This window comes from Sarcophilus harrisii, chromosome 6 (genome assembly GCF_902635505.1).
Source record: "Sarcophilus harrisii chromosome 6, mSarHar1.11, whole genome shotgun sequence".
In the NCBI taxonomy this organism is placed as follows: Eukaryota; Metazoa; Chordata; class Mammalia; order Dasyuromorphia; family Dasyuridae; genus Sarcophilus; species Sarcophilus harrisii.
In genome coordinates, this window is record NC_045431.1 from 152894816 (window position 1) to 152915015 (window position 20200).

The 20200-nt window shown below is 37.0% G+C and overlaps 1 protein-coding gene across 3 annotated transcripts in view; it reads left to right on the plus strand.

The window, feature by feature from the left end:
* PRKG2 (protein kinase cGMP-dependent 2) overlaps positions 1-20200 on the plus strand; it is a 112687-nt gene that overhangs the window by 68128 nt on the left and 24359 nt on the right. For all 3 annotated transcript variants that reach the window (XM_003772969.3, XM_031941628.1, XM_031941629.1), the window contains 7 exons: positions 47-141; positions 2309-2377; positions 3398-3496; positions 5716-5869; positions 11747-11883; positions 13645-13734; positions 19591-19732. In XM_003772969.3, coding sequence (XP_003773017.1) covers positions 47-141; positions 2309-2377; positions 3398-3496; positions 5716-5869; positions 11747-11883; positions 13645-13734; positions 19591-19732 — 786 coding nt within the window. The remainder of the gene's footprint in view (positions 1-46; positions 142-2308; positions 2378-3397; positions 3497-5715; positions 5870-11746; positions 11884-13644; positions 13735-19590; positions 19733-20200) is intronic.

The window sequence follows — 20200 nt, forward strand, 5'->3', positions numbered from 1 at the left end:
ATGAAAACATGAGTTTGTTGAATTTCTTTGTTTTATTGTTACCTAGGTGAAAGTCACTCAGAGTACTGAAGGCAATGATAAACCTCAAGTTATTAAAACACTACAAAAAGGTGATTATTTTGGAGAAAAGGCTCTCATCAGGTTAGTGTACTGTTTGGGAATAATATATCTACACATTTCTTTTTTAAACTGTTATTTTTTTTTTAATTAACAGAAATTTATACTTCCCCCTTGAGTTCTTCTTTGAGGTCAAGCTCATTCATTATGTTTACACAGCATTCAGATTTTATTGTTGTTTTTTGCATTTATGTTGTAGTCAGGTGTATATGGATTTCCCAGTTGTGTTTACTTAACTTTACATCAATTCATATAAGTTTTTGCATGATTCTTTTTAGCTGTAATATTTATTTTTCCTTCTAGTATTCCATTACATTCATATACCATAACTTATTTAATCATTTTTCAACATATATCTCCTTTTTTCAAATATTTTGGTATAAATGGACCTTTTCCTTTTATTATTAACCTCATTGGGTTATATGTCAGGTAGTGATAGTTTTATGTCAAGGGTATGGACTTTAAAAAAATCATATTGATTAATTAATTAAATCCAAATTACATTACAGTATGATTAAACTACCAATTCATAGTTCCAACCATGCTTAAAATTCCCACAGAGAAGTTTGGAGGAGGAAAGTGAGGAAAGGTCTCATATAGGAAATGGTGCTTGAGTTAAGTTTTTAAGGAACATAGGGATTCCAGGTAGCAAAGATAAGAGAAGAGTACATTTCAGGCATGGCAGACAACTATAAAGGTATAGAAATGTTTGTGGGAAACAGGAAAAAGCAGTTTGGTTGTACTGAACATATGCAATTGCTTAATGAATTGGCCTGAAGTTAAACAGATTTAATTTCAATTGTGGTTGACATGTTTTTCCTATTAAGCCTGTCAATAAAGTTACCAAGGTTTGAATTTGCTTTTTTGTTCTATATTACTTAGAGGCACTCTTGTTCAACATGTCAGAATGGCTTTCTTTGTATTTCCAAGATTGGACACAAACAAATCCCAGGGGTGCTTTTGAAATCTGTTAAAAATAAATCCTTAGAGTTCACATAATGATTTCAAAAATAAATTTTATAAGCTCTCAAGATTTAAGTCAAAGTACTGTTTTCTTATCAGAACTAGGTGGACTGCCTCTGTTTTGTAACCTGAATTTACATGTCAGACACATGACCCACAATCTAAGTGTGAAATCCGTATCCCTGAAAATTACTATATATCGATTATGGATGAGCTACCCTTCTTATTGCCAAGGAAGGCTTTGAAGTTTCTTTCTATTTTATTATAACAGGCTTTTAATGAGTATAAAAGAATAAGAAGTGGTGTCACTTGGATACAGAGGTTCCTGGTGATGACAGGGCAAAGTGCTCAAGGAATACACACTGCATTGCTTTGAGAAGTGTGAAAGAAATCTGCTTTTCCAGACTTCATGGAATTATCAGTCCTCCTCCCCCCATCCCTATGTGCATTTCTGGGGATCACTTGGGGTGAATCTCAGACTGGCAAACACTAATGTATTTGTATTTACATTGTGGTGGGAATATCTTTATTATTTGGGTATCTTTATTGGAAACAGTGTGGCATAATCAAGAGAGAAGTAAGCTCCTGAGTCAGAAAGAACTGATTTTATTTACTTTTTCTGATACTTACTAATTTTGGGACCATGAGTCACTTAGACTCTCAGTGTCAAAGGCAACTTTCTCAGACTATCAATTACAGATTAATTGTTTATCTGCAATGTTAAGGAGTTTCCACACCGAGAGTTCCTTGTATCAATAAAATTACAAAACTGGACCAAATATAGATAGAATGGATAGGAAGCTAGGTAGGTAGATAGATAATGGATGTATATATGGATAGATAGATAAATATATAGATAAGAATAAGACACACACATATATATATATATTATATATATCGCAATTATCATGTTGTTATTGAAACCTCATAGTGGAGGGAATGAATAAAGATCACAGCAGATAGAAATAAAGACTCAATGAAATTATTTTACCTGATATTTGCAGGAGCAAGTAATCACTCAGTATTCCTTTCTATTGGAAGTGATATAATAGGGATGTTATCACTTAGGGGATACTGATTGGTACATTTATTATATATTAATATATATTTATTATATATTATATATAAGTACCTTTATTATATATAAATATATATTCAATATATATTTAATATTATGTATTATATATATATTTCTTGACAGAAGTGAAATTTTTTTTTCCCTCAACAGTGATGACGTTAGATCGGCTAACATCATCGCAGAAGAAAATGATGTGGCATGCTTGGTTATTGATCGAGAGTGAGTACCTTCCTGTTGTTAGAGCAAGCCTGGTCCAAGACTCCTTAGTTTTATCTTTTTCCATGAGGAAATTCTTCCCCTGTGTCACTACTTAAAAATACAGATCCATAGCCTCATCTACAAGTCAGTTCTCCAGTTCAGAATATCTAACTCACAATTATTGTTGTAGGACTCAGGGGAGAGAGTGGGCCGGGATAAAAAGATGTGTGAGTCACTTGCATAGAGATCATAATTAAAGCCAGGCTCGTGAAATTATTAAGAGAAAAGGTGCAGAAGAAGAAGAGAGTGTAGGAAAGAAGCTCAAGGTACACTCACAGTTAGCGTGTAACAGATATGATACGGATGGTAAGTCAGCAAGGAGATGGAGAAGGAAAGAGAACCATCTTGAAGAACCAGAACAGAGAGAGTGTGCAGGAGGAGAGGGGTGGTCAAGAATGCCAGACACAGTAGATATGTAGAAGAAGATGAGAAGTGAAAGAATGCCATCAGACTGAGCTTAAAATATCATTGGTAACTTGAGCAATTTCTGTTGAATGATAGGGTCAGGAGTCAGACTGCAAAGGTTTGAGGAGGGAGAGTGGGAGAATTGGAATTGGAAACATCAAGTATAGATAGTTTTTTCAGAGTTGGAGTGAGAAAGGGAGGAGTAATATAAGATAACAGCTTGAGGGTCTAGTGAAAGGTGTTTTTTTTTTGTTGTTAGGATAGGGAAGATCTGAGTATGTTTGTTGGTAGTAGATAGGGAGAATGTGAAGATTTGAGAGTATAAATTTAATATGAGATAGAAGGTCATGGATGTCATTTGAGAAGTAGAAGTGTCATGTGGGGAAAATTTCAGAGAATAACCTAATGGAGAAGTTTTGAAGATGAGAATGTCCTATACCAATGAAACAAAAGGCCCAGAGCCCCTGCAAAAGAAAAAAACAAAATTAAGTTCTGTAATTTAAATAAACTTTAAAAAATCTCTGTAACTTAATTTGGTATAGGGAGAAGGATGATTATGAACATTTTCCTTTTTAGAACATTCAGTCAAACAGTTGGGACCTTTGAAGAACTCCAAAAGTACCTTGAGGGATATGTGGCAAATCTGAATCGTGATGATGAAAAAAGACATGCCAAGTAAGTGGGGACATTTTACCCAAGAGGATAGTATTGACTTTTGGCAGCCCCCATCAAGCTGAGCAGGGTTGTAACAGGGTTAAGAAGAGGCCTCTAGTTTCTAGTACCCTGGATGTTTGGCCAGGAAATAACAGGTGAGAAATGGGAAAGTCCAATATATTTGGACTCCAAATAGATTCAGAAGATTATTGCCAGCTTCACAATGTGATGGATACCACACTTGCCCTTTCTATTGATGGTGTTGGAAACTTGGAGATGTTTGTAGTAGGAAAGTCCCTAAGAATAAATTGTCTCCTTAGACTGCCATCTTGTCTCTTCTACTAGCGTGAAATCTAAAACTGAGAGTATCTATGAATCAATCAACAGACATTTATTCATTAATTAATTCCCTATGAGCCCTGAGGCATTGTGGTAGATGGTAGTGAGACAAAAGAATGAAGCACTATATTGGCTCTTAAGAAGTTTACATTCTACTAGGGGAGAATGGAGATTTTTTTTTTTTCATGCTTGTGTCATCTCTGACACAAAAAAGTATTATTCATCTCAGGAGAGCATTAGTTGTAGAGGGCTAAATTTTCAAATATAAAAGTATCAGGTTGAGTGCCTCTTAGTAAAGATGCACAAAGTAACCCTATTTTCGGAAATGGCGATCTGCATTGGCCAAAGTTGAATGGATAAAATTCTTACTTACCTTTGGACTTATTTGTTCTGTCCTTATAAGGGATGAGATATCCTATTTTTGGCTTTTTATGATATGCCTAAAAATACTACTATGTCTCCAACATTTCTCACATATGTCTCATTCTCTTCACTCACACAACTCCTACCTGGTTCAAATCTTATTATCTCTCACTGAACTACTGGAGTAGTTTTCTATTTAGATTCCCTACTTGGAGTTTCTCCATGCTCTGAACACAATTGCCAAGAGAAAGCACAGATCTAAATGCTTCACTCATCTACTCCTACCAGAAGATACTTGTGGTCCTTGAGTACTCCTGGATTGAAACATTAAACTCCTCTGTTTGGGACTTAAGTCTCTTTACCACCTGGTTCCTTTCTACCTTTCCAGGATTCTTACACATTTCTCCCTTTAATACTGTCTGCAATCCTGCTATCTTGTTCTACCTATTGCTTTGTACCCTTGACATTTCTCACATCTATGTTATCTCCCTCACCTTAAAAGTCCTTGGATTCCCTCAAAACTAAGTTCAAGATACTTTATCCTCCCAAATACCAATACCCTTTCACCCCAAGCCTACATTGTACATGCTACAAATATGTTTTTTCTGCTTTTGGACTCCAAGGTATTTGATCTTAGAGATGATTAACCTTTATACCCTCAGTGCCTAGCAAAACATCACATAATAGGCATTTTCATAAATGATTGTTTATTGATTGATTTCTGTAGCACATTGTTTGATTAAGGACATTTCCTCCCCTTCTTTATTGCCTTTTTTTGGACTCAAATCTTTAAATTATGATAGAATGGGAAACATATCATAAAGCACCTTTGATGGGCAATCAGAAAACTTTTCTTTTTAATGGAAAATTCTTTTGAGCTTACCTGAGAATGTTTTGAAATAAATGTTTTTCTCAAATGTTTTGCAGAAGCAGACAGAACCTATTAATGTTAATAAATGCTTGGGCCTACATGCACCAATATCTTCCAAATCACACAGTCACAACTAACTGAAAATTGAAGGCCTGAATTAGAATGAGAACATTCAGTCAATTTCCCACACATTTTTGTAAGAAAGATAATAGCAATTTGCATCCTGTTGTACAGTGCTAGTACTGACAGCTCATTGGCATCCAACCCACAACAATAAACCCTAATCGAAAAAGATGAATAACTATTTTAGAACAGCAATATTTGGAAACAAATTGAACATTTGATTTTTAATGGTTCATATAGTAAAGATTATAATTATCCATGGGAAGTCTTAAGATTTTATGAAAATCTTGGAAGTTGAATTGTGACATTCTAATGAAATCTGTTTCTGATTACACTTTTAAAATCACTGGCTCTTAAAGGCAAACCTGGCTGCTTCTTGGTGTTTTTAGAAATTTTTCCCCTACTTGATCTAGTGTCAAAAATGAGATTGTCTTTGCAGAAGCTCTAGGCAGTAAACCCGTAAGTGAAGGTAAGATGGCTCTTCATGTATAGTTATCCTTAGCTAGTCAGGAAAAATAATCATAATTTTACCTTTTCCCCATAGGAGATCCATGTCTGGCTGGAGGCAGACCAAACCTCTGTCTCTAGAGATGATTCAGCTAAAGGAGAAGGTGGCCAAATTTTCTTCCTCGTCCCCATTCCAGAACCTTGAAATTGTCACCACACTGGGCGTTGGTGGGTTCGGAAGAGTTGAACTTGTAAGGGGTTTACGTTTCAAACATCCAAGAGAAAATGTTGATTTTAATATTTAATGTGCCTGAGTCCCTGCAATGAATTTTCCTTCTACCTCCTAGTACTTTACAGTACCTCAACCATCAAATATCACATTTCCCTCACTGAAAGGGAACAACAGAGTTTAGATTAACATTGCACACTTGCAAATCTACACTATAAGGTAAATGTTGTTAGTCCAGTTGTTACTGAAAGCTTCCCATAACAGCACCTCTTTTTGTAATATTTAATGTGAATTACTGGAACACCCAAAAAGGAATATAAGATTTCAATATAGATAACAGTATTTCAACTTAAAGACACATTTCAGTAAGGAAAAAATGCTACTCTATAGAGGGCCTAAGAGGGCTCGCCTTGGAACTCAAGGATTTCACTTATATCTCATTCCATAATCTCTCATATTCCCATATTATACTCCCATAATGTCACATTTTTATGAATGTACAAATAAGTTTATATACATATAAATATATGTTCTATCTATCTATCTATCTATCTACCTCTTTGTCAGAACTATAGTTCTTCTTCTTAGACCATAGACAGGCTGGCTAGCATTACTATTGGTTCTTGAGATATAGCATGCAAAATCTTTACTTAAAATGTCTGTTTCTGAGCTATTGTCTGGGTCAGGCTGACTGTATAACTGAAAGGTAGTCCCTTGGGCTTAGAATCCTTTGAGATGAGTGTTTGTTAGTCTCAGTTTGCTCACCAAAGATTCTAATTCATCTGTTGGTAATAAGTGATTAGAGTGGATTCTGGGATGGTGAAAACAAGCAAGTAATTCGGTCTCTTGACTACTACCTACAGGGTACTTTCCATGGATTTACTAACTTATGTGTTCTCAGCTGAGTGTTGTTCCCTCACGGAGGGTATTGATATTGAACTCAAGCATTGTTTCTTTCTTTTAGCATGCTTCCAAGCCGAAGGTATAGTATGCTGAGCTGCCTTCAGTTTTTAATCTCATTTGAGAGATGTAGATCCCTGCATTCTCTCTATCTTCAGAGACTCCAAAACATAAACCAATAAGTAGGCATGCCCCGTGCTTCAACACCAATGTATAGAGAGTAAAGGAGCGGTTTCATTTCTGAAGTTGTGTGCCTGTGCTAGGGAAGTCATATATTGGCTTCACTGAGACTTGGGCACTAGTTTCTGTGTATCCAACATGTTCATCCCTCTATGGTTAAAAAGTTCAGGTTACGGGTCCCCTGAAGACGGTAAGACATAGTTATGGACTTTCTAATGCCAGTCAGTACTAGAATGTCTTTGAGCAGATTACTTTCAGAAGCCCATATACTGAAAAATACTTATTGCACAACATTTTAACCACTGTGGTACCTTTCTGTTATGCTTGTGCACACGTGTAACGTGGTCAGTTAGTTACTATCAGTGTGTGACTTGTGTTCTTGCTGTCAGTATGATAGTAACAGACACAGATACAAGTTGTAAAGGTTTCCTGGTGCTGATCTTAAACACACAGAACTGTTTAGAGATACTTTTCTTTATACGTCCTAGACACAAGCCTCTCGGTGCTGTATGTGGTTGTTTTGGCCTGGAAATATTTATTTCATACTAGCTTTAGTGCCTTCTCTGGGCCCATATGTCCCAAGCCATTGCAGAAAGCATTCATGACCTTAGAGCACTGTGCCCTGGGCAGTGCTACCACTTCTTGCTACCAATTGTGGAATCAGTGTTAGTTTTGCCCCAAAACAACTTCTACCATTGTTTCAACCATAAAATACCTTCAAGAGATTGGCACTTAAGCTCTCTGAAATTTAGCACCTTACTTCTAGACTTATGCTAATTTGCACAGTCCTTTGTAGGCCTTCTGATCTCCGTCAGGCATCCGTGGATAGGTGAAGAAAAGAGAATTGGCTCAGTGAGGAAAGTTCCCATCTGCTTTTGGCATTCTGATTGGGAGGCATTCCAGCGGTATCGCTCTCTGTTTGTATTCTGGCTTCTAGGGTATTATTTTTCAGGTATGACCCCACTTTTGGTGCCATGTAGCCTTCCAGGGAGCCATCCATATCTACATTAGTCTTTCCTGGCTATTGAAATATGCTGAACTCAGAGCTGGCTAATGCTGCCTTCTTTCTCTGGCAAACAGCATCTGACTTGGCATTCCTCAGAATATGTCAGTTGTCAGCCCAAACTTATAACTTCACTCCATATACTTAGTCTTTAAACTTCTCAGTGATTGCCTATTTCAGTGTGAGGAACTCCAACTTGTGAATGGGGTAATAGGCTTCTGATGACATATGTAACTGTTCATATAACCATCTTTCACTTACTGTAAAGTTTTAAGTTGTTTTTTTTCTCAAGCCAATCCAACACTTCCATATTTCTTTGTGTTTGTTCTTCTAAAGTCTTCCATAAGAGAATGAGGTCATGAAGGAATACCAATCCTTACAATTTGCTCATGACTCTAACCTATTTTTTCTGTCAGTCTTTGGAAAGTAGCTTGAGTGATGCTCAAACTAGTAAAATGGGCAGATGAAGGCAGTCTTCTGCTTGTCTTTCTCTGTCATTGGGATCTGACAATAGAGCCACTGAGCAGGTCCAGTCCAAAAACTAGTGATTTCCTCACAGTCTATGACATCTTGAATTTTGGGTTTGTGGTACAATGGACCACTTTGGTTCTTTCATTCAAAATATCATAGTCAATACACAAATGTATTTTTCCATTCTTCTTTAGTATCATGACTATGGGAAATATATATATATATATATATATATATATGATATTGGATTCTCTGATGATGATGCCATTCACCAACAGGTTTTTGAGATGTTTTCTGAGATTATTAGTCACAGAAAATGGAATCTTCTAGCTCTTTCCCAGAATGATTGAATATTGGTGAATTAGATTTATGAGTCATCCCTTTGGACATATCGCACTCACACACTGAGAGAATGGTTGTTCTCTTTCTCAGTTTCTGTCTCAATTACTTCTTCCACTCCTCTGATACAGGAAATCTTCAAAATCAAATTTCCCTGGGTCTATTTCAAAGGCTAAAAGGCCAGATTTCTTGTGTTGTCCACTGTGACAGTCAAGACAGCCACATACAGTACTGAGAAGGATCAGGCTTGTGTCTAGTGTGTATAAAGAAAAGTATCTTTGAGTGGTTTTATGTATTTAAGGTTAGCACCAGTAAACATTTACAACTTGCATCTTTATCTGTTGCTGTCATACTGATAGCAAGTGTGCATCCACTCGACTCTAACTTGGATGTTTCTGTACAATTTGTATGAGTGGCCAATGTGAATATAGGTATTGAATCCCAGGCTGTTGTTTGTAGTTTTCTGCTAGTAGATTAAATAAATTGCAATTTGTTAAAATCAAAGTTGACAACCCATTTATGCTGGTAGGACTGGGAATACCAGGGCCAAAAGTATGGTTGTTCTTTTGACTTCTGCAACAATATCTTTAGGCAGTTGTTGCAGTGGATCGATCACAGGTGTGAGTACTTTTTGTCATAGTCCTCCAAAGCTAAGGCTGTTGCACGAGAGGTTTGACCATGTCCCAATCAATTTGTGTAAATGGAAGGAGTTATTTCAGAAATAAATCGAAGTTCTGAAGGCTGGAAGTAGAGAGCAAGGAATGGAGTTGCAGAGCAATGCCAAGAACCAGAAGTTCCAGGGCAAGCAGCCAAATGGGAAAAGAGAAGGTAGGACTGAGCTGTGGCAAAGAAAGGAGCAATCAAGGAGGGCCATCAGCTCCACAGGCATCTCAGAGCAGAAGATTGTGGCTGATGCCGCCAAGGTACCAACCTATTCAGGGATTGAGGGCAGGCTCAAGAAAAAGCCTGCTCTTTCCCCAGTTTTCCTTCCCAATGGCTGTTTATCCAGACACTATAATATAATCTACTGTTTTATTACCCAAACATTTCCAGTAACCTGAATTTTGCTTCAACCACAGAAAGGCTAGGGGTTAACTAGAAATATAAATGTAAACTTAGTCTCAAAGTCTAGCCTTTTCCCTAACTGTTAGGAATTTTCCTAACTGTGGACTGGGACTGATTGAGATTGAATTCATAAATTTTCATTTAAAATAAATTTCCTAAAGTCACAAAGGAGGGGAACACATGGGATTTAGGGAATATTTCATTAGCCCTAGGCTTAAAAAGCTTATTTTGTAGTGAAGTGACATACATACATACATATCCATTACATATATTATTATACATAATATTATACATATATATTCCTTTCTTCCTCCCTCCCTCTCTCCCTTCCTTCCTTCCTTCTTTCCTTTCCTCCCTCCCTCCTTCCCTACCTTCCTTCCTTCCTTCTTCCCTTCCTCCCTCCCTCCCTTCCCTCCTTCCTTGCCTCCTTCCTTTCCTCCTTTCTTCCTTCCCAGTTTATGGAGTATCTAAAATCTTATAGTATTAATGGGAACTCTAACTATGAAGACAGCTTGAGGAGCATTCATATTGTTTTCCATCCTAAAATGGAAAACAGGGATCTTAGGGTCTAATTTCAGTTGACTTCAATTACATCACTTCTTGGCTTTTTATAACAGTTGTGCAAAAAGTCAGCAGTGATGTGACCAGGTTAAGTTTTCTAAGAATATACTAGAATGTGGAACTGTGACCCTACTGAGGTCAGATGGCTTTAGAATGACAGAACCCTTAGTGGTTTTGCCAGTAAACCATTTTCTAAACAATAGTGTCCAGAGGGAACTAAGCTGACAATTGCCATCTGTTACAACCCTTGATTCTAACAATTATGGAAGAATACTAGTAAAATCCCTTGCTAGTAGCTCCCACACTATTCAGAACTCTTCAGCTCTGTTCAGCTGGCAAACGTTCTGTTTCTTATTTCAAAGAATTATTTTTAGAATGTTGCCTTATATCAGGTTTTAGAGTGATTTATCACGATTACAGTGTTATTCTATCTAAGCTGTAAAAAGAACAGATTTGGCCACCGGAAAGTGATCTCCCCCTCCTCTCCCCCCCACCCTGTTAGTGATTCAGCATCAATTGTGCTGGGTGGTAACATTCAACACTTCTGCAGTTCTATTTGTCCATCACATATCGCCTAAGTGTGAGTTTCTCAGCCTGTCACAGACATGTGCTTTCAGTCATGTACATGCAACCATTTAAATTTTTGCTTTAAAAGGAAATTCTGAAAATAACCATCTAGATTGAGTTAGTATTTTAATTTGAAGCTGTAAGCTTATGCAATTGAAACAATTCTTTTGATTTTTGGTTCAGAGATCTCACATCACACAAACAGGTCAAGATGAGGTTTTAAAAAATCATGGAATCTCGGAGTTAGAAAAGACTGTATGGACATTATAGTCCAGTACCTTCCTTAAGAAGAAACCATTTTACAAATGGTTTAGTCTTGCTGGAAGATCTCAAGTGAGTGAAAATTCACTGCTTCTTGAAACAGATCATTCCACTTTGGACATATTTAATGTGAAGTTTTCCCTCACATTGAACCTAAATATACATTTTTTCACATGACAATCTTTCAGCTACTAGAAAATGGCTCTCATGCCCTGCTTCCTCCAACTCTCTTCTTCTAGTTCCCTAGGTAACATTCCAAGTTCCTACACATCTTTGTAGCCCTCCTGTAGGCTAAGCATTAAGCCAGAATTATTTTTTACTTTTATATAGAAATTTCAGAGTCAAAGATCAGTACATACCTAATTTTGCAGACAATGAAAAGAAATCTATATACTAAATTCTTAGTGAGCTAAGAATTTCAAAATTTCATATGCAGTTTAACTTTAATGAATAAATAAATCTCAAAAAGATTAGAATTTCCCTTGGTGTATATTACCAACCTTTCCCATTTCTTATATCATTGAAGGATTTAGCATTTTTTTTCTTTCCTAGGTTAAAGTGAAAAATGAAAATGTGGCATTTGCTATGAAGTGTATAAGGAAGAAACATATTGTTGATACTAAGCAACAGGAGCATATTTATTCAGAAAAGAAAATCCTGGAAGAGATGTGTTCTCCATTTATTGTAAAGTAAGTTAACATTAAGAATTTCAAACTTTTTCTTTAGACTTTTATTTTCAATGGCTAAAGCATAACAGTAATTAGTCACTAAAGATTTTGTGGATCGACTGAAAGGAGAATGATAAAATCAAATGTTTTAGGAATATCAATTTGTTGTCTATATGGAATCTGGATTGAGGAAGTGAGGGAGCAGAGGCAAGGATATCAGTTAGACAACTATAACAGTAACCTAGGTGACAGTTGGGAGCCTGAACAAAGCAAATTGCAGAGTAACCAGGGAGAAGAGGAAGCTAAGAGAAAGCTAAAATGTAGACTCACCAACCAACAAGATATTGGGGAAAATAAAAAGAAAGAGTAAAGGATGACTCAAAGTGTGATATTCTGTAGGCTACAGGAAGAATGGTGGTGCCCTCAGGAGAACTGGGGAAATTTGGAGGAAGGATGGCTTTGGGGGAATTCTAATGAGATCCACTTTTATGTTTAGTTGGATATTTTTACAGGATGTTCAGGTGAAAATGCCCAAACATTTGGAAATATATAACTAAAATTTGAGACCAACAAATCCTAGATTTATAGATTTGAGAATCAAGTATAGGTATCCTACTTAGGACTATATCAGGAAAACTACACTTGTTTTGGACTCTTTTCTTTCTACCTATTCTCATAGGGTGGAGGTGGGCTCCCTTTACCTCAAATTTAGGAATTAAATTATCTCACATATTGTATTCACTCAGGACCACAGTATTCATTCTTATGTGATTCCATAAGTGAAGTGAGTGATCTAAGCCTACTTATCCTACAATACATCTGTACCCCTTCCCATAGTTCACATATTTTCTGAATAACAAATAAATTTTAGAATATAGTGCTTTTATATCTATATTTCAGAGTACAGAATATGTAGCATTTTCATTGTGAGGACATTTGAGTTTTCCTAGGAATCAACTATATGCATTCTGTTTAGGGATATTTGGGATCCTTCCTGCCCAATTCAATTTTATAACTGTTTACTAAGTACCTCCTGCTTTATGTAAGTCATCATGTTTAACATAAATAGTATAATAGCTCCTATCCTTGGGGAAACTTGAAGTTTTATAATAAAATAGCTAGCATTATGTTGCGCTTTAAAGTTTGTAAAGCAATTTTATCCATTTTATCCATACAATAACCTTGTTTGATATATCTGTGACATCTAGCTAAAAAGAAAGAGGGAGACCAGTTGGGAGATGATGACAGAAATTAAGCTGAGAGAAGATAAGGGTTTAAATTAGTGTGTAAGTGAAGAGGAGGGGACTGATAAAAGAGATATTGTGGATATAGGATCAATACAACTCAACTTCTTAAATATGGGGAGTAAGAAGAGGACAAGAGTCAGAAATTAACCCGAGATTTCAATTTTGGGTGATATAGAATTGGAAAGTATTAAGTTTAAGGAGGAAGATGACAAATTAATCTTTGGAATTTTTGAATTTGAGATATCTCTGGGACATATGGATAAGAATATGCAGCAGACAAGTACAGAAAGAGAACTGAACTCTGGGAAGTAGATGGAGGGTCTAGAGGTCTCATTGTCATCTGAAGAAGATGATATTGATATATATACTGTGAATACTCTCTCTCTCTCTCTCTCTCTCTCTCTCTCTCTCTCTCTATATATATATATATATAAAGCACTTTCAATGATAATACCTAGATATGTAATTGATGGTATGATTAGTCAGTTTTAAGATTAGAAATTTATGTTTATGATTATATTGTCTGTCTTCACAGATTTTATCGTACTTTCAAGGACAGAAAGTATGTCTATATGCTTTTGGAGGCCTGTTTAGGTGGGGAACTGTGGAGTATTCTAAGAGACAGGTAAGTATAAAATTTCAATTATTTAAATTTATACCTGTTTACACATATGTACATATAAATAGAGATCTGTTCTCCAGATAAATACATATTATGCACAATAAAAATGGGAGGAGGTCCTATGTGAGAAAAAAAGAATATGTGTAAAAAGGGGCTAGGAAAAGCTGGTAGCAGTCAAAGCAAAATAAAAAGATGCCTCAGCTTGAGTTGTCTGGTGGTATATGTAAAATCAATCAATCAATTTTTATTAAACATTTGTTATGTATTGGGCACTGTGCTAAGCATTAGAGATATTAAAAGAGGCAAAGAATAATCCCCACCCTTAAGAAGCTTACAATCTCATAGAAGAAGACAGCCACCAAATAAATGAGTACAACCAACCTTTATACAATATAGATAGAAAAGAACTAACAGAAGGAAGGCATTGGAATTAAGAGACTTCCCATAAAAGACAGGGTTTTAATTGGAACTTAGGGAAGCCAAAGAGATCAGTAATTGGAGTTAAAGACTCCAATAATAAGGGACAACCAGAGAAAATTCCTGGAGCCAAGAGATGGAATGTCCTGTTTGTGGAACAGTCAGGAGGCTAGTGTCTCCGAATGAAGGAGGGTTTGGTGGGGAGGAAGGGGTAAGGCTGAAAAAGTAGGCAAGGCTGGTTTGTGAAAGACTTGACATGCCAACAGGGCAGTTTGTATTTGATCCTGGAGGCGATCCGAAGCCACTGAGGAGAGGTGGCGGGGTGATGTAGCTAGACCTGCAATGAGAAAAAATCATCTTCCTGCCTGAATGGAGAAAGAATTGGAGAGGGAAGAGATTTGAGACAGGCAGATTCACGAGCAGCTAATTGCAGTAATCAAGGAGTGAAGTGAGGAGGATCTGTACTAGTGATGGCAGTGCCATTGCAAAGGTGAAATGGCCAGACGTTAGCAACATATTGGACCAGGGTGGTAAGGGAGGTGAGAGAAACTGAAGAGTTTAGGATGATTCCTAGGTTGAGAGTCTGAAGAACTGGAAGGATGGTGAGGGCTTCTCCAGTAAGAGGGAAGATAAAGATAAGGGAGAAAGATAATGTTTTGGATGTGGTGATTTAAGATGTCTACTGGATATCCAGTTTGAGATATCTAAAAGGCAATTGCCTTTTAGCAAGAATGAAAATCAGCTGATAGATTAAAGCAGGATAGATTTAGAATTAGCACAGAGATGGTAATTAAATCCATGGAGACTGATGGAATTAGCAAGGGATGTAGTAATAGTGGGAAAAGCAAATTTTAAAACTAGGTGTAAAACTGCATTATAGAACCATTGGAATAGAACTGACAAGGATTTTGGAGACCACAGAGTGCACCCCCTTTTGGGGGTAACAAAGTTTCCAACTTGAGGTATTTAGCTTGCCACTCAGTCAGGAAGTTGCCATTTGATCACCTGTTATGTACCAGGCATTGTGCTAAATGTTGGGAATACAAAGAAAAACAAAAACTAGCCCTTACTAGCAAGGTGTTTGCAATCTAATGGGGGAGATACTATATGTGTAGAAAGGTGAAAAACTTACGGATTAAGCACATATTGATCAGAGATTGTTAGCTAAAGTAGATCAAGCCTATAGGCCTCAGTTTTGGCTTCTCCAGAGTCAGATGATTTTAGATAAGGCCTGGACTACATTCCATTGTCCAAAGAAGGGATTATGTGGCTGAAGAAGCTGTACATCACCTTATCTACTGCATTCCACTGACCAACTAGGGGAATAAAGGTTGATGTAACCAATCACAACATATAGAGGGTGGGATTTTGGGGGTTCTTTATCTGAAATGTATAAAAGTTGTAACCATCTTCAAAGGAATGACTCTCCTTCTATGGGAATCTTTACTGTCCTTTCGGGCCCACAGGCCAGGATGGTCCGCTTCTCAAGATTCTAATAAATTCTTTCTGTATATCATTTGCATCGACTCCTGAGAAGTCAATTTGGGTAGGTGTATTTGCCCCGAACATGTATAAACAAATAATTGGTAGCAGGAAGACATGAATACTAAGGGGGATTGGGAAAGATTTCTTGTAGTAAGTGGAATTTGGGTTGAGACTTAAAGGAAGCTAGCTTCTTTTAAAGAGAGCAAGAGAGAGAAGAATTCCACATATGGGAGACAATCAGTAAAAATTTCTGAAGTTGAGAGATGAAGTGCTGTGTGAAAAATAGCAAACTTGGGGTGACTGAATCTCAGAGTACATGGAGTGAGCAGAGTAAGGTGCAAGAAGATTGGAAATAGAGAGGTAAGAGCAGGTTATGAAGGTTTTTTAAATTCCAAATACAGCATTTTATATTTGATCTTGGAGATGATGAATTCTGTTTTGGATGTGGTGAGTTAAGATGTTATTAAATAGGGAAGTAATATGGTCAGACCAGAGCTTTTGGAAAATAATTTTGGTAACTCAATGGAGAAAGGAAGAAGTGGAGAGAGACTGGAAGCAGGCACACCTACCAGCAGCTATTGCCATTGTTGATGTATGAAGGGATGAGGGCCTGGGTGAAGGAGGAGAGAAGGATGACATTTACCAGAAGTATAGCTACTTACTCTTGAGTGGACTCACTGGGCAAGACCCTGACGAGAAATATTGAAAACAAAAGGAAAAGGGGATAGCAGAGGATGAGATGGATAGATAATGCTATGGAAAAGATGAACATGAATTTGGATAGACATGAAGAGATAATGAAGCAATAAAGAACCTGGTTCAGGAGGTCAGTAAAAGTCAGATAGGACTGAATGATTGAACAAGCTCCCCAGACTGAGAATAATGTCATTTCTTTGTAATGGGTTTGTCACTTTTCCTGCCTCAGGGTACCCCCTGTAGCACTATTCAAGAATCAGACATAGAACAACAGTGGGGTGATTTGCTTAAAAAATCCCCCTGCTTACCAACTTTTGTGCTACTTTTGATAAAACTTAAAAAAAAGAAAACTCTCAATACTCAGGGGGGAATCATAAGGTTCAGATTCATATCATATGGGAAGTTTGCGAAATTGAAAAAAATCTAAGTGTTTTACCTTAGATGAACCTTCCCACCCCTCTTCAGAATGCAGGTATAGCCAGCTATTCCAACTCTAGTTTAACTTGTTTGTGAGTAAGGGGAGTCATTAAGGAGATTCTCATGGTTTATTACTTTGCTTGAGTTTATAAATATTAAGGCTGGGAAGATGTTGGTGTGTGAGGACTTAGAGGAACTCAATTCTTTTGCAAACACTTCTAGGAAGTTCTAAAAATGCACTAGAAAGAATCCTTTGAAATGTAAATGCAAAAGACAAAAGAAACACAGAAAAATACACAAATTTTATCAATTGGATCATCCTCACATTGTTAAGATATGGGAATAAGGGGGAGAGAGCCCCTCTGCTCAGAGAAACACAGATCTAACCTGAAAAAAATTCATCAACCTGAAATTGCCAACCTGTGGCAAAAAAGAAAGTTTTATGTTTCACTAAGAAAGAATTCTCTTAGTGGACAAGCCCCTAATGAGGAGATTTGTAAGGAGTGTATTACCAGGCCTCTGTTTTATAGCCATATCCTAGCCTGGGGGCTGGGGACAGTTTGAGCTGATTATCAGACCAAGATCTCCAATTGAATAAGCTATTAGTTCAAATGGTCTTGAACTAATTTTCAGCTCAATAGAGGATACACCTACTCAATAGAGGGTGTAGCTAGTCCCGCCAAAATAATAGAATGAAACCACTTATCTTGATTCCCTGGGGTGGGTCTCTCCCAGAGGAGAACTCCTCAGAGTTTCCCTCCTGTTGCCCCAAAAGTTCAAGGGGAACACAGTTTGCATCATTTCCCCCTCAGTCACCCCCAAATTCATTTGGGGTAAAGGGGCAAAGGTCTCTTCTGTAATTGCTTCAAACTGGCTAGGGGCATAGAGCTGTTCTTGAGTTCACTGGGGGTTCATGCCAGGGGGAAATATGAGGTCTAAAGATAGCAGCAGTGACATCCAAGGGTTGTTGTGTATCCCCATCAACATGAGGATGAATTGTTTACATGAAGAATGAGACCTCTGATAGCACTAATTTCTCCCAGGGTAATAGAGAAAGTTTAGGCTGACAAAATGTGGATGTGATTTTATTCTGTTTTTGATGATCTTTGGAGAAGGAAAGAGAAAGGGAATGAGACTGCTGGGACGGGGTACATGAAATGAGCACAAATGTGGAAGAATTGAGTATTAGGAGGAAAAACATATCCCATAAACCTCATTTTCATTTGAACTGGACAAAGAAAGGTAGAACACATACATACAGAGTGGTTGAGAAATACATTAAACTTTGGCTAGGAAATAGGCAGGGTCATGGAGAAGGAAACTTACTCAAGAGAGCAGTATAAGTGAGGGAATTATAAATGAATCCCAGTGTTGAGGACATTGTGAAGGGAAAGACTATAATTGGGAATGAGGCAAGCCTAGAGACTTCTCATCATTTATAGTTAGTTTAATAAACATTTACCATGTGCTTATGTTCCAGGCATTGTGCTAAGTGCTAAGGGTTCAAAAAAGGGCAAAAGACAGTCCCTGCCCTCACAAGGCTCACAGTCTAAGGGTAGAGACAACAAGCAAACAAATATGTATCGATCAGCTACAATACAATATAGATAGGAAACAATAAATAGAGGGCTGACCCTAAATGAAGAGGGTTGGGAAAAACTTTAAAAAATAAGGCATTTTATTTGGGATTTAAAGGAAGTCAGGGAAAATAATAGGCAGAGATGAGGAGGGTGAGCATTCCAGGCATGAGGAATACCCAAGAAAAAGTCTGGAGCAGAGGGATGGACTATTATTGCTGGTGGGAGCAGTCAGGAAGCCTGTGCCACTGGGTTGAAGGCAGTGTCCCTATCTTCTGTCCTTTATATATGGCAGGGAAAAAGACTGGAAAGGTAAGAATCTATGAAGGATTGTCAGTGTCAAATAAAGAGGAGTCAATAGGGATTTATTACAGTTTTTTGTAGAGGAAAGCAACATGATCAGACCTGAACTTTGGTGGCTAGAGGGTGAATTGGAATGGGGAAGAGACTTGAGGTGATGAGGGCCTGCACTAGAGTGGAAGTGTCAGAGGAGAGAGAGATTGAGAAATGTTGCAAAGGAGAAGTCAACAGGTTTGGAGGTTATATTGATGAAGAATAGGGTTTGGATTTGGGATTAAAAGAAAGTGGGAAAGATAGAAAGCTTTTCTCCTTATGTAAGATAAATACATAACATTGTGAACTAAACTAAAATTAGCCCCAAACTGAGTGCAGATTTCTTTGCCTTTCTCATAAAAAAAATAATGGTTAGATAAAAGAATTTTGGAGTTCATGAACATGGAAGTAGTCCATTTTGGATGATGGAAAGATCAAAGGTATGAACATCTTTGTGTATGACTGAGATGGGTTAGAGGAATAGGTTTCTAGTTCTTTGCTACCATAAGCAGTGCTGCTATCAGTATTCTGGTGTATTTGGAACCACTCTTTCTGCTTTAAGCTTCTTGTAGTATATACCTAGTAATGGATATTTAGGTCATGGACATAGGTGCTAACATAATCCCAAATTATTTTCCAGAATGATTAGGCTAATTCATAGTTCTACCAGCAGTGTATTTGCTGTATTTCCACAAACCTTCTAACACTTAAAGATGGTAATAATCTGTTTGTCATTTTTATCAATTAGCTGGTAGTAAAGTAAGAAACGTTACTGCAAGCTCTTAACAATTGTATGAAAAAATGATACAAATCACTAATGCATGAGAAAAATGTAATTAAAATAGCTTTGAGATTTTACTTTACTACTTTGCTTATCTCTTGTATGGCTCTTGTAGACCAGAAAGTATCAACTGTAAAAATGATTTGATTGCAGGGGCAGCTTTGATGAACCCACTTCTAAGTTCTGTGTTGCCTGTGTGACAGAAGCATTTGATTATTTGCATCGCCTGGGTATTATCTACAGGGATTTAAAGCCAGAGAATTTAATTCTAGATGCTGAGGGATACCTTAAACTGGTAAGATTGTTACTGTAACAAGTGAATTATTACAGAATTTTCTCAATGCAAAGTTGTTTTGTGGTCATTATTGTCTCATTCATTTTGGTGTGGTTGTCATATTTATAATGCACTTTTGATACTCTTCCCCACCCTCCCACCAGTACCCTCCAAACTATTAAATTAACTACCTAAACCTGGAAATTTTATATTTAAATTGTGGTTATAAAGGATAGATTTAGAAAAAAATTTATAAAAAAAGGTTTACATAGTGTTATCTATTCATTAAAATTGAATTTATGAGTTATTTTATAAGAGTTACATGAACATCACTGAAATTGGTACAATTGATGCCAGAAGAAAATGATGAGGGAAGCAGTGTGGAGGAGCTCTGGGAAATCTGCTTTTAAGTCTGGGCTAGCTTATTAATTAGCTTAGCATCTCTTTACTTTCCACCTCTGACATTCTATGATTTTATCTTTGTTTTTG